The sequence below is a fragment of the Bombus pascuorum genome, chromosome 14 (genome assembly GCF_905332965.1).
Source record: "Bombus pascuorum chromosome 14, iyBomPasc1.1, whole genome shotgun sequence".
NCBI lineage: Eukaryota > Metazoa > Arthropoda > Insecta > Hymenoptera > Apidae > Bombus > Bombus pascuorum.
The window spans coordinates 3,688,355-3,702,408 of NC_083501.1; the positions used below are offsets into that span (position 1 = coordinate 3,688,355).

Below are 14,054 nucleotides of genomic sequence, written 5' to 3' on the forward strand. Positions count from 1 at the left end.
TAGACATTCTCTCAGATAATATATATATTATCATAAAGAAATAGTATTAATTTTGCACGATTCTTCATACATTTATCTTTGAAATCTGATAAAAATCTTGATACATTATCAAAGACTTTAAGGTATACATATATTTGAGATATAATAAATTGCATCTGTATTGATTTCAGTTAAATCAAAGACCAAAAGTATTGTGAAAAATAAACGACTACCTCCTTACCAACCAATTTTCTTACCTTTAAATAAACATTAATTCTGGAAAATGTTAATCAGCGTTGTTTTATGTTGACTTCTTTTTTTAATATAAAATGATCGAAGAAGAGAATAATCTGGCTGTTTCATCCTAGTAACAATGGAATTTCAAAATGTTTTATGTAACATATACATTATATACTAGGAAGTTTTCTATGATACAATTGAGGACAAAAATAAGTGAACATTCTTATTGTACCTATAGTATCCTTATACTACATTGATTATTATTTAGTAATTAATTGAAATTAATATTCAATGAAACTTGATATTTATTTTCATCTATTTTTATTCCCAATCGTAAGTGTTCGAATACTTTCCATCTGCTGTATATTTTTCTTGCGTGATGTTTAAATTTCGCGCTACTGCGCAATGTCCGTAACGTGAAGAATGGATTTCGAATCTGCTCGTTCTATATTCAGTGGCTGAAGCGCGGAGTGGGAGTGTGTCAGTTCTAGATGCTGTGATGGATGAAGTTTCGTCAAACGGTACGTCTTTTTCGGCAAAGTAGAGTGTTATTTCTAGACGAATCGACCGAAATCATAGTGTGATATACGTAACATTTTAAGTAGTGTACGCGACAAATGAATCGATCGATGATATTTTGTGTACGCTCGATCCTTCGAGGATCGCGTGGGCGTCCTGTCTTCCAAGTCTGTTGGCCCACGCTCTTCCAGAGACTTTATTTATGCGTTCTTTTCAACTGTATCATCTCAATCGTGTATTGACAAGGAAAACAATGCTTCGAAGAACATTTCATAATTCCGCTGATGTTCCTTTCTTATTGACAAGTTTCGATCGCCTTAGAACTGGTCGATTTATTGTCAGCTGGTTGATAACTGCTTTCTCAACGCTTACCTAATGTCAACCGTGAATCACGTTTCCTTCCTACTACACGTCCCTGACGCGCTCTGTTTTCCGTTTGACTGCGCCGTGTTTGTTTTCATAGCCGCAACAACTTCCAATTATTCGGAATTTAATGCTTAGGAAAATTTCTATCGCTAGTACGCGTCGGGTTCCTATGAAAGTCATGCAAAAACGTATGTACTGCTGCTAATGTAAATAACTCGATACAGACGAAACGTTTATTAGAATTGCCAAGTCTTTAATCTTTGATGTGTAATATATTATATACAAATGATTATACTATACAAATTATCACGATTTTATCTCATAAACTAATATTAATTATATAATAAAATACCAAAAGTAGCCTTACTTATTTAGTAATTGCATAAACAGGAAACCCAAAATCACTGTATTTTGATGGGTTTGATAGTCCTTACATACAAAATAATTTGAAACTATAATCAAAAGTGAATTCTTTATTCAAATTTGCTTTCAATATTTTCTAGACCTGGGAAGTAGGGAAAGTGGTGGGACATTAACGTGTGCTGGATGTCTCAATGCAATTGATGAAGATGAATTCATACAGGCACTAAATCAAGAATGGCATATCGATTGCTTTCGGTAAAAATAAGTAAAAAGAATGATATATTGGCTACAAAAAGTATTCTTAAACCATTGCACTTATAGCATTTACTTACTAATTAATTAGGTCCAACTATATTAAATTTTGTATCATTTAGTAGTACTTTCATAAGATTATAAAAATTTGATACTACTAAAAAATATTTCATTGGAAAATAATTTGTGTTAACACTTTTTTTTGCCATTAAAATTCAGTTGTAATATGAATAGGAACAGGTCATTCATAAAGCTATTATATTCTAGGTGTTCAGCATGTGATATTGGTCTATCCACATGGTACTTTGAGAAAGATGGCTTACTGTTCTGTAAGGATGATTATGGGGCTGCCTATGGTGAAGCTTGTCAAGGTTGTGGCCAAATCATTACGGGTCCTGTCATGTTGGCAGGAGATCACAAATTTCACCCAGAATGCTTTGCCTGCAACTCATGTGGAGCCTTCATTGGAGATGGAGAGAGTTATGCACTAGTTGAGAGATCCAAGTTATATTGTGGGAGTTGTTACAAGAGACAGATGCAACCAATCAATAGGACAGCTAATTGTCCCTTCTCAAGAAAACCACATAGCATCAGATTGGTTGAGATACCTCCAAATTCTTCTGATCCTGAGAAACAAAGAGGAATTAAATTGACATTAGACACAACTCCAAATCCCCGAAATTGTGGTGCTTTACTTCGCATATCTGAGTATGTATAGGAATATACATTTGTTTTCATTCAGTGGTTAGAAGTTAAAAACAAGATACAGGGCTATAAAATAATGTCAACAATTGTTTATATTGTTTTAAAACAAACGTGCAAAACAAGAGATGATAGAAAGTATTCATTTCTAAAATAAACTAGTACTGCCATTGCAAAATTATATTGTTGTAGCTTTTTTATAAATATTTAACACTATGCATGAATGTGGTTATTTAAAAAAAAATAAATAAAGCAAAATAGATGAGCAGCCTCTAATAACTTTGAACTAAAATGCAGGTTAATGAGAAATGTTCGTGGAAAAATCAGTAAGCTGCTGGCCTCTGTGATGGAGGTTCTATTTAGACTATGCTGCCACTTCTCTAATCATAGGTACAGCATAACAAATAAATAATATGCACTAGATATTGTATTTGTCATAAGTTAAATGTGTATCTTTTAGTATCTGCTATTTAACTGCACGCAAAATATATATCTTGTGCAAAATAATTTCCTTGTGTGTAATATTATTTGTTTACTGCATAATATGTGCTGCTTAGATGTGTGAGCATGTAATATTCAGGATGAAGTGAAAGTTTAAATCATGCACTTCAGACAATTGCTACATGTTATTTCACTAATATGATTCCAATTCTAATGTTATACTTTTATATTTATTTTAATGACATTTTACATTCAAATATATCTCATTTCTTTCACATTTTTGTATTTTATATCTCTTGTGCTCTGTATTTTATGTGTATCTCACAATTAAAAAGAAAAAGAGGGAAAATGTATTAGGTCACAAATAAACATGCAAATTAGTTCTACTGTTTAATTTCACTTCTAATATCTAAATTAAATATGAATTAAATGCACGCAGTTTTGCATGTTTTGTTTAAAAAATATATATATATCATATATTTATGAATATTAGAGATGTCATGTGAAATGTGTTACAGACTGAATATGTCCAGTGATCTCATATCTTTGCACATCGGTGACCGTATACTCGAAATAAATGGCACTCCGGTTAAGGATCAGCCTATAGAGAGCATTGAAAATCTAATACAACATTCCGACACAGTTTTACAGGTAAATTTTATCCTACAACGGCAGTTTACGTCTTTACTATCTGCCCAAAAAATAGTTAATAATAAAAACAAAATGCATTGAACATTGCAGTTAACCATTGAGCACGATCCGGACGCAGTGTCTCGACGACCCGCATATTCATCGCCGACCGCAGCGATGTTGACATCGATTGCAAGTCCTAGAACAAGTCCCGAAAATAAAGAACGTCTATTTAAACGTCGGGATGAAGGATATATCAGTGGGACACGAAGCAGACAATTGCGGAGAACCAGGGATCCTATGCACAAAGAGCGTAGTAGCTCCATGTCGCGACTGCTTGACGGGTACAGATCAAGTTTCAAATGAAATGCTTTCATAATGTCTACCGATGCCTGAATATATATTTATTTTAAAGTTTGTCCTGTAATATATTTGTAATATATTTATAGATCTTCGCCCACAAATCCTACATGTGACTTAAGCAGAACTAGATCGTTTCGTGTCGAACCAAAGAATCAAAGAATATTTCGCGCCAGTGATCTGGTAAAGGGTGAACTGCTAGGTACAGGATTTTTCGGGCAAGTGTTCAAAGTCACACACAGAGATACCAACGAAGTGATGGTGCTAAAAGAGTTGTACAGAGTAGACGAAGAAGCTCAAAAGAATTTTTTAAAAGAGGTAGGCTTGCGTTTTACCGTCGCTAGATCCTTTATGTATCCCTATATGTACATTATTTTATTCTTTGTTATTGCTCTTAACAGGTTGCTGTGTTACGTTCGTTACATCATAACAATGTTCTCCGATTCATTGGTGTTCTGTACAAAGATAAGAAGCTTCATTTGGTCACTGAGTACATAGCGGGTGGAACTCTGAGAGCTCTGCTTCATGATACGAACGAAATCTTACCGTGGGAGCAACGGACGTCATTTGCTAAAGACATAGCCGCTGGCATGGCTTATTTACATTCCATGAATATTATTCACCGAGATTTGAACTCGCACAATTGTCTCGTACGCGAGGATAAGACTGTAGTCGTGGCCGACTTCGGCCTAGCCAGGATAATACAGAATGGCAATTCCCCCCACAGTCGCAAATACAGCAGACATTCCGACGGAGAGGTGAAAACATCAAAGAAAGAGCGAAAGAAAAGATACACAGTAGTCGGGAATCCATATTGGATGGCGCCTGAGATGATGAAAGGCAACAAGTATGACGAAAAAGTTGATATATTCAGCTTTGGTATCGTCGTTTGTGAAATCATTGGTCGGGTTCAAGCCGATCCCGATTATTTACCACGATCTTCAGATTTTGGCCTGAACCAAAACGTATTCAAGGAGAAATTTTGCTCCAATTGTCCAGAAATGTTTTATATGATCGCCTTTCTTTGCTGCGACCTGAATCCCGACAAGAGGCCACCTTTCGAAGTGATGCAGTTATGGTTGAAAGCGTTAGCAAAGCATTTATCGGTGGGCGCAGAATTGCCATCGCATTTGGAATTCGATGTTAGAAACTACACAGGATCGAGTACGAGTACGAGCGAGTCCACGACCCCAGAAACACTGACACCACAATTGAAGCCTATTAAAGAAGGTCAAGTACACCAGGAGAAGAAACGATGCAGCGGTTGTGACGACAGCACGCTGGAACGCGAAGAAACTGTGCCTAGTAGCAATATTCTTCAAGTGCCTGACGTGATAACTCCTCGAGGAAGGTATACGAGACAAAATAGTAAAACGAACGAATCATCTGGAACCTCTGGTCGTTACTCGAGACAAAACTCGAGGTCTAAGGAAGCTTCCGTCGATAAACCAGACATTGTTATTTCTCCGGACTCTAGTGGATTTACTGGCTGCTTTCCAAGGCAAACTATCAAGTCGACCGAATCGCCTGCTCACTTTTCTAACGATAATCAGGATTCGTACGTGAAGAATGAAGCGGAATCTAATTTGAAACGGATACCCACTATCGAAAAAATACGTTATGTGGGCAGAGCGAGTCCGAGCTCTTTGTCGGATACTCTTGAATACATTATCGATAACAAGTACTCGTACAAAGTGAATAATAATTTGAATTCCAAGTCGGCGGAGAAATCCAGTGAATATAATTCGATGAGCAGCGGCCACTCGAGAACGAAGTTGGAGGGCAAGTTCAAAATGCCGGATACGAATTCTGTTAGTTCCTACTTGAGGCAAATTGGAAAATCAATGAACGTCGTAGAGAAGGAAAGTAAAGTTGATGGTAAGAACAATAACGATACGAAGAAGACTGTAGGCGAGACTTCAAAATCATCGGCAGGCTCGTATCTCAGAAGGACAAAGATTTCTCCCACAAAAGAGACGCCAAAGAATGCATTTTCGCCGCAGAAGAACAGTCAATCCGAAGCTGGTACTTCGTTACAATCAAAAGTAAGTGTAAGCCCGGGAGAAGTTACCGAAGATGAGCCTATCAACGATAGGGTAACCAGGCAGGAAAGTAATGTTTCGGATATCGCTAGTATATTGTCTAGGCAAGGAAGTCTCACAGTATTAGACTGTACAGCCAAACACAAAGATAAGATGTATAAAGATTATTCGCCTTTTAACACCTTGCAGAAGGAGGATCTCCGTAAAGAAGGCAGTTTCAGGAATAATACTGCGCTTCATTATACGGATAGTCTCTATTCGAATTCGAGTCTTTCCAAGAACGATAATTTTCTCTCGTACAATACACGAAATGAGACTAATGTAGATAACAAAAAAGACTGCACCGCATCCAGCCAGAATTGTACGAATTTCGAGTCGAGCAACTCTAAGAAGACAGTAATTGAAATGGCGCCGATGTATGATGGAAAATTGCCTAACTCTTTAACCGAGTACACCGAATGTTATAAAAATGTGGATCTATGCAGGCAAGATAGTTTTGGTTCTGATAGCGCAGTCGGTACCATGAGAAGTAATTTTTTCGCAGACTTAGATTTCGTTCAGTTACGAGACGGTAGGCATACACCGGATTTGTGCCATACTCCTGAACGGTGTTGCACTCCTAATCGGGCTGCGTCGCCGATAGAGAGCACAGCTTTGTGAAGTTTCCACGCTAACAAAGTAATCTATCATTCGTAATGAAACGAATCTTTACTTATCTCATTCTCTTACGCTTAATTGAAGATCTGGTAATTTAAGTTGTGTAGTTCTCATTCTCATTTTTCTAACTTCAATAACCTTAAAAATGGTATATGATCAACACGAAGAGAATCTTTTACTTTTGTCGACTGTGTTGTAATATTGTGTGACATCGTGTGACAAAATATTATTAACAACTTGATGTCCAGTATTAATGAATCTAATGATCAGTTTGTATCAGTTCAAAATATATTGTGGATGGCACAATGGTGTCATCCAGACGAACTCGCCCTAAAAGGTTCGCATTCCTGCAAGATCTTGCCTTGTGGTTCTCATAAGCGGGAATTTATGTAATTATAAGACTAACGAAAGCATTCCATCCAGAATTCTTATCTGATGCATTCAGAATCGATAGAACTAACGTGTGCTTTTCAGAAATGGTGTTCGTAAACGCACCGATCGCGTGTTCCGCAATCAACAATTTTCAAAACGTGTTCCCGGGGACACTAAACAAGAAGTCCGGATCGCTACATCTCCAGTTCTTTATTCTCTGTGGAAATACGGGATTATATCGAAGACGTTGTAAGCATTACTGTAGAGTCAGTTTTGTAGAATAGAGTGTAAAAAAATGATATTCTTTACCGGATATATATGTACATCATACTGTAAAATATTATTCACATATATGATGGTGGTGTGCATGTACAGATTATCATCGACATGTATAAAATTTGGGCTCGTCAGTTATATCTTTGTTATACGCATAGGAAATATAATTTTATTTCATTGATATTACATCTTTTCGCTTCTTATGTTCTCGATGTTATGTTTAATTTCAAAATTGCAAAATTATATATCCTATATTTTTATTTAACTTAAATGATTCACACGTTACACATACGCACGCATACACATGTTAACAAAGATATAAGTGATGATACAAGTAGTATGATGTGTATAATATAAAAGAATGTAATATAGTTTTGTATATATATATTCCAACATTTCTCATGTTCAAAACACTGTTTACAGAACATATATTTAACAGTAAAAAGCTTTATATTGATAATGTAGAGACAAAACTTCTTTTGATACTATTAAAAAAAAGTTGTATTTCTATTCTATTTCATTCTAATCGTAAACAAAATGTTCCCTAATTTAATCAAAATAGAGTGAGTGGTAGAGTACAGGATTTAAATGATTTACAATTGAATTTTGAGTCTTATTAAAACAAAAAAAAAAAAAAAATAAAAAAACATACGATTAATAGTTTCTATACAAATTAATTAGTAAGATTTTCGCACTTTGTGTTGCATATAAAAATTGTTCACTTTGTTACCCACGTTTCTTTCCTGTTCAGATTTTCATTCATGCGATTGGCTATGCATTAACATTGTCTTCTTCCTATTGGGAAAAATTTTGATTTATTTGAACACTGTTGTTATTGAAAGCACTTCGATTCGTTACACCAAATAAATGTTTATTATCTGTGATAAAAGGTGTTTTGAAGTTGTCTATAGTTGAAAAATCTCAAGTGGGAGTAGACTGAAAAAACGTTACTAAAATAATGGAACCCCAATTCTTACTCTTTAATGTATAAGAAGAAAGAAAAATTACTCGCAGTACTAAACTAATAATGTATTGACGAAAATAAAAATGACAAAAAAAAAAAGAATGAAAATTTTCCAGATATTAATTTCAATGGACAATACGAGCAATAAATAATACCATATTGTAAAACTTACATTTTGAAAACGACTAATCATCGTTCAAAAAAGTGAATATGTACGAAAACCGATTAGAAAAAAAGCAAGAGAAAATATTGTCCGATTTAAGTGTTTAAACAGCAGACAAGTATATAATGTTTAAACAAAAGATTTGATGTAAATCGTTGAAACATTCGAGTGAATTTTTTAATAATAAAGTTTTAAATAGAGATATTTTTGTTTAGTTAAATTCTCTGTTTGACATTTAAAACGTTCGAAACCATCTAACTGTTAAAATTGCAATCTTTTAAATTTTCAAGCTTCCGAACTACTTGAATCAAAGATGCTTGGCGTTACAGAACGAATGTTTCAAAGTTACGAATAATATCTGCGCATGTCGAATATATTTAAAGACATTAGCGTAACAAATAATGGTCAACCGAGTAATCATGTATGAGTAATCGCGTGTATAATGTAAAACAGCGAGTAACACTCGTTGTAGAATGATTTTCAGCAAACAGTATTAATCTCGTTATCGTTGCTTACTTATGACTACCGTAGTACACAAGTAGGAAACTTTATAGACACGCGAAGGGCACAAAGAAAGACTCTGTAAACTTTTGTAAAAAAAAAAAGGAACACGATGGAGAGGGGGAAGAAGAAGAAGAAGACGAACTTTGGAATGGTAGACACATTATTTTTATAGTCTCTGTAAATTGTTATGCTCCTTCTGTTCGACATATTTGGTGAACACGAGGAGCATTCACAAATCTTAACCCCTTGCAAATTATTTTTCTTTACACCAATAATGGAGTACACGATAGGATCAGAGCATATTTCGTATACTACTTTGTTACGGAAGAAGAAATGAATCAAACAAAATCTTCGCGAGGCCTCGTGACAAATTAAAGGTTAAGCACGAAATGATTTCATTAGATGGCGATAGTTTTCTGGGACAAGATTCTGGAATAGAAATTCTCTCTCATCTATTTTTTTAACTGGATTCGTCAGATCTCTCTGTATCTTTGAATGGAAACGCTGTGTTGATTATATATCTGTCATACACAGTGTCATACGAAAATATTTGAGCACTTATAAAACATAAAATGTTTTTATAGATGTTCGAATACTTTCGAGCTACTATATGTTTAAATTACAACCTTCAAGTTATGTTAAAATTGAAATTTTTAATGTTGATTTATATGACATGATTGATCAACATAGTGTTAACATATTTCGTTTCACGGATCTATAATCATAATGTACAATGCAACTTGAGAATTTCTTTCGAGAATCTGTTTTCCAAATCTGCAAAATGTGGAGACAGTTGTGTCCATACAGACGAAGAGAGCAATAAATGTATGTATTAATGCCGAAAAAAGGATGTATTTGAAAGAAAAGAATGGGTAGCGCGCACTTTGTTTTTTATATTGCACAATTTGTTAAAACTCGAACGATAATTTTTGCATGTGGTGAAACCACATTTCAATATCGATTATACTATATGTCAAATTTTGACACGATAAAAAATTCGTCCCGATGATTGCTCAAAATCTTTGATCGACAGAAGTTGCGAACGAACCGTTTTTTATAAGTCTTTAGTACTTGTTAGTTGCAACATTTTCGAACTATTTTCCGTGCTGAAATTTATGCAACTAGGGAACAGACTGTTTTGTTTAACATTCTAGTAATACAGAGAAAAAGAGAAAAAAATAAATGGTTGAGAATAAATGGCTATGTTGTTTTTATTGTTACGAAACTTTGTAGTAATGCAATAAATGTTAATTTATTCAAAACTGCAAAATAAAAAAATTATACATATAAAATTTATGTAATGATTATTTAAATTTAAACATTTGAAACCAAGAATTTTTTAAATTTTGAAACGAGCGTCAGTTATCAACTGTCGGTAATTAGATGGTTACGTAGCCTTTTTTATTTAATGATACAGTAGTAGATAGCAGCACCTGCCGCTTTAGCATTTTTTAAATAAAAGATAAAGCTATATTAAATATAACTTTTATGAAATCTTAAAAAGCTTCATGTATAAAGGATTGCAAATTACTTTAGTTTTTCAAAATTTCACACATATATATATAACATATATAAAGTTACATATTTATGCAATGAAAATATATAAAAGTGACATAATAAAAAACATCTTGTCATTATATGAAAGTCAAAAAAATATATAATAAATATAGAATTTAAAATACCTTTAAGTTGATGTTCTAATGTTTCTGAGTTACACAAAGTCTTTTCAAACCATGTCAAAGTACTTCATTTCTATTTTAGTTATAACGCAACGAATTTTATTTTAGTTATAAAAACGTGACACTGTTCTAAATATGAATATTTTTTTATTAAACAATTTGCTTATCACTTGATTCGCGTTTAAGTTCTAATTATGGACACAATTAAAATGTAATTTAGCGAAAATTACGACGATGGACTCGACTGTTATAACCGGAAATACAATTTTGGCGGTTAATAAATGAACATCTAGTGGCGCCACCTATTGACATTTAAAATTCAAAATTTAATATTTCAAATTTGAAAGAGATTGTAATATTCTAGTTGACGATTGGAATGTACATATTTTGTTTTTAAAGCTTTTTACGAAATTTTGTTATAATAAGATTTTTAATAACAAAACTCATCATTTTTCATAATAGAGTTCAGGGCCTGAATCAACCAATGGTAGCGCTGTTAGCGAAATATGACATTTCCGAGTAAACTATTGGACACTTTTTACAAAAATGAAAGCAATATTCAAATGTTTTTCATGATATTTCTGTTAATCAGGTAAGGCTTATTCTGTATTAAACATTAAAGAAATCCAAATTGTAACAAAATTAAAAATATAATGGGTATGAAGTTTCGTTCAATAGTATTATTTTAGGATTTAAGTAGAATTATTTTTCTGATCGTAGAATGCATCATGTATTAAAGGAATTCCTATCACACGGAACATAAAAACACGTTTCAAATATAAAAAAATGAAGCATCTTCTTAAAGTCACTTTCTGAAATGGATTGTGTTCTAGAGGAGACATTGTCTGAATATAAATTCATCGTCTAGACATTCGCGAACTCGATATACATCAAAAAAGGGAAAGAACCAGAAAGAAGATCTCTCCAAATCTCTTCTTTAAACCATTACGATCATTTAGTATTCTAAAACACTTGCTATGTCATACGTTTTTGTCATTCGAATCACATAACCTAATAAAATTTGATATTAAGGTTGTATCGATCATAGAAAGCGCCATCGATGCAATTACATTTCGATCGATCCATGTGATCGATTTTCATTCTGAATTTGAACAAAAGTCGTTTCTTAGAATTTGGCTTCATTTGAAAGTTTTCATTCTCAGGAGACGTTGATTAGATGAGATATATTATAAAGCGAATCGTTTTTGTAGATGCATCTTTAACTGTCCTATGAAATAGGATAAGACGATTATTCAGAGCCATTGAGGATTTAAAAAAATGTTACTAATCGCAAAATGTTGGTTATAGAATCTTCAGAGGTATGTATAATTATATAACTCTTGTATCAGTCATTTTTTATGGTGATTGATATTTTAAAATTAGCTATAATCTACTAATATTTCTTAACAGTGTAACATTTAAAAAATGATTTTATTATGTTTTAGGGTTTATCTAGATTCATATCATTTTCACAGTCTAGGTTATCACACTTGACATTGTTACACTGTGCAATGTTATGCTTAACACTGCCGCGTTTAACACAGTTTGAGGCTTCTGGACGAGAGTTGTGTCCATTAAGAAAACATTTCTAACATTCCGCTGACATTGCAGTTAGCCTCGTCAGGAGGTTAAAAGACGAACTATAACACTGTACGGTGTAAAAATGTTAAATATGATATAACATGTACAACATAAAAGAAGTTATCTTCAGAATTCCTTTAGCTAATTTAAGTAACACGATAGTGTACGATCGATTTAATCGATTATTCGCTCGTAACTCACGTGCGTTTTATTTTTTCAATCGATCTCGATAAAAGTAAGCGGCAAAGTGATTTCCAGCAGAGTTTTCGCGGGGATGCCGCTGGTATAATTTGTCAAGCGTGGCCGAAGGAAAGAGCGACGGCTTCGAGCGAGGAAATTTATGGGTCGCAACGTGTCGACGGAAACCTTAAATTTTAACGTCCCTGTCGCGTACTCGGCCGGGCCCTGCCCTGCCTGTTAAGGACCTTGTGAAGGGGGATTACGACTTGACTGCTGCGAAGCGAGCGTGGAACACCGAGGGGTGGTCTCTCCTCTCTGTTCGCGGTGGGGGAGAATCAGAGAAGTATGGTGGTGGTTCTGTGGCAGGGAAGGGGGTGGCGTTGCGACGGTGCCACAGGAAAAGGTGTAGGGAAGAGGGTGGGTTATGGGGTATAACGCGACGAAGAACATCCGAATAAAATAATAATAAACCGCGGATACGTTTCAGCGCGCGTCGCTCCTTCTTCCGTCCTGATGCTTCTCCTGTCTCTCTTTCTGCCTCGGTCTTTCCTGTTTCTGCGTCGCCTGAAATAAATGAGTCGGGTCTAACCGCTTGAATCGAACGAGCATAATGAGTACAGGTTTGTATCTCTTTTTCTTTTTCTTCTTGTTTGCTTTTTGCTTTTAAAGTTGTTCTCTATCGTAGAATTGGACAATTATTTTTTGCCTGGAAATTCGATGTATTCATCTTGTCATCATCTACATATTTGGTTCCCTATGTTGTAGATGGATCGTCAGAGGTGTATGACGATGATGTATTACGTCTAAAATTGAGTCCTTATTTTCTGTTTAATATTGGGAACAAAAGGAACATTCGTTCGAAATTTACGAGTATTTGATGTGATCGATTATTTTTCTATGAATTGTCAGCTTTTATTAGGTTGCTTATCGAAATCTTCTTTGTATTAATATGCCGCCATCATCGTTTATTTGTAAAAAGATGATTAAGTTAATTTATACGAAACTGAATAATTCATTCATTTCGTCCGGCTGTTTTGTAAATGCAAGACCACCGAGGCTGCCGCCGGTAGACTGACTACATGCGAGTGAAACGCGACATTTTAAGGCTTGCGTGACACGGATCGATATAATTTTCTGCAGTTTAGATCGTTGCGAGAAGAGCTGGATTCCAGGTACTTGGAAAAAGAAGGTTAACAACACCACGAAACAGCAATGTTCACCATGGAGCAATTTGCAAATGAAAAAAAAGGATGATATTGCGAGAGGTTCAAAACACATACAATCAGCTTACTAGCTTATCTTAAATGTAATTCATTAGGGTTTAATTCTGTATAAGTCGATTACAAATGATACCGACTTATCAGTTGAAAGATAGTCGGAGAAGAGATGTCGTCAAACCGGAAGAATCTTTTCTCTTTACGTACTAATTTTAATCTCTTTTCAACAAACAAGGGGATACTGAATGTGTCGAGGAATACTATAACATGCAAACTTTTTGATGATAAAAGAATGTGATTGGAACAAGAAATGACATGTATTGGACGTCAGAAGAATGCTTGAGCTAAGTTAAGTAATTTGCTTCGTAATTTGCTAAATTCGATTATGAACAATTTTTAATGGATCTACATTTGAAAACGTTATTAGAGGCATGATAAACAGTAGAATATATCATGTACATTGACAAACGAAAAATTATAGATACATATGTCTATGGAGAAATACCGAGTGCAAGACGAAGACAAACTTTCATCTATTAAAAAATGTAAGTCTTATCACTGTTTATA

At 34.3% G+C, this 14,054-nt stretch overlaps 1 protein-coding gene and 1 long non-coding RNA gene across 5 annotated transcripts; both read left to right on the forward strand.

Moving 5' to 3' along the window:
• Positions 1-635: 635 nt before the first annotated feature.
• Positions 636-8,271, forward strand: LOC132913874 (LIM domain kinase 1). 3 transcript variants are annotated; one of them, XM_060972490.1, is made up of 8 exons: positions 636-740; positions 1,608-1,722; positions 1,987-2,427; positions 2,719-2,811; positions 3,381-3,513; positions 3,604-3,836; positions 3,942-4,170; positions 4,254-8,271. In XM_060972490.1, the coding sequence occupies exons 1-8, from the start codon at positions 719-721 to the stop codon at positions 6,552-6,554; spliced, it is 3,567 nt and encodes a 1,188-aa protein (XP_060828473.1). In that variant the 5' UTR covers positions 636-718; the 3' UTR covers positions 6,555-8,271. The 3 variants fall into 3 exon arrangements, with proteins under 3 accessions (XP_060828473.1, XP_060828472.1, XP_060828474.1); XM_060972489.1 differs by lacking the exon at positions 636-740 and adding an exon at positions 806-1,292; XM_060972491.1 differs by lacking the exons at positions 636-740; positions 2,719-2,811 and adding an exon at positions 806-1,292.
• Positions 8,272-10,430: 2,159 nt separating this feature from the next.
• On the forward strand, positions 10,431-13,128 carry LOC132913915 (uncharacterized). Of its 2 annotated transcripts, none has more exons than XR_009659483.1 (4): positions 10,431-11,101; positions 11,721-11,828; positions 12,349-12,890; positions 13,036-13,128. It is a non-coding gene; the product is annotated as an uncharacterized LOC132913915 (long non-coding RNA). The 2 variants fall into 2 exon arrangements; XR_009659484.1 differs by having other exon boundaries at positions 12,352-12,890.
• The last annotated feature ends 926 nt before the right edge of the window (positions 13,129-14,054 follow it).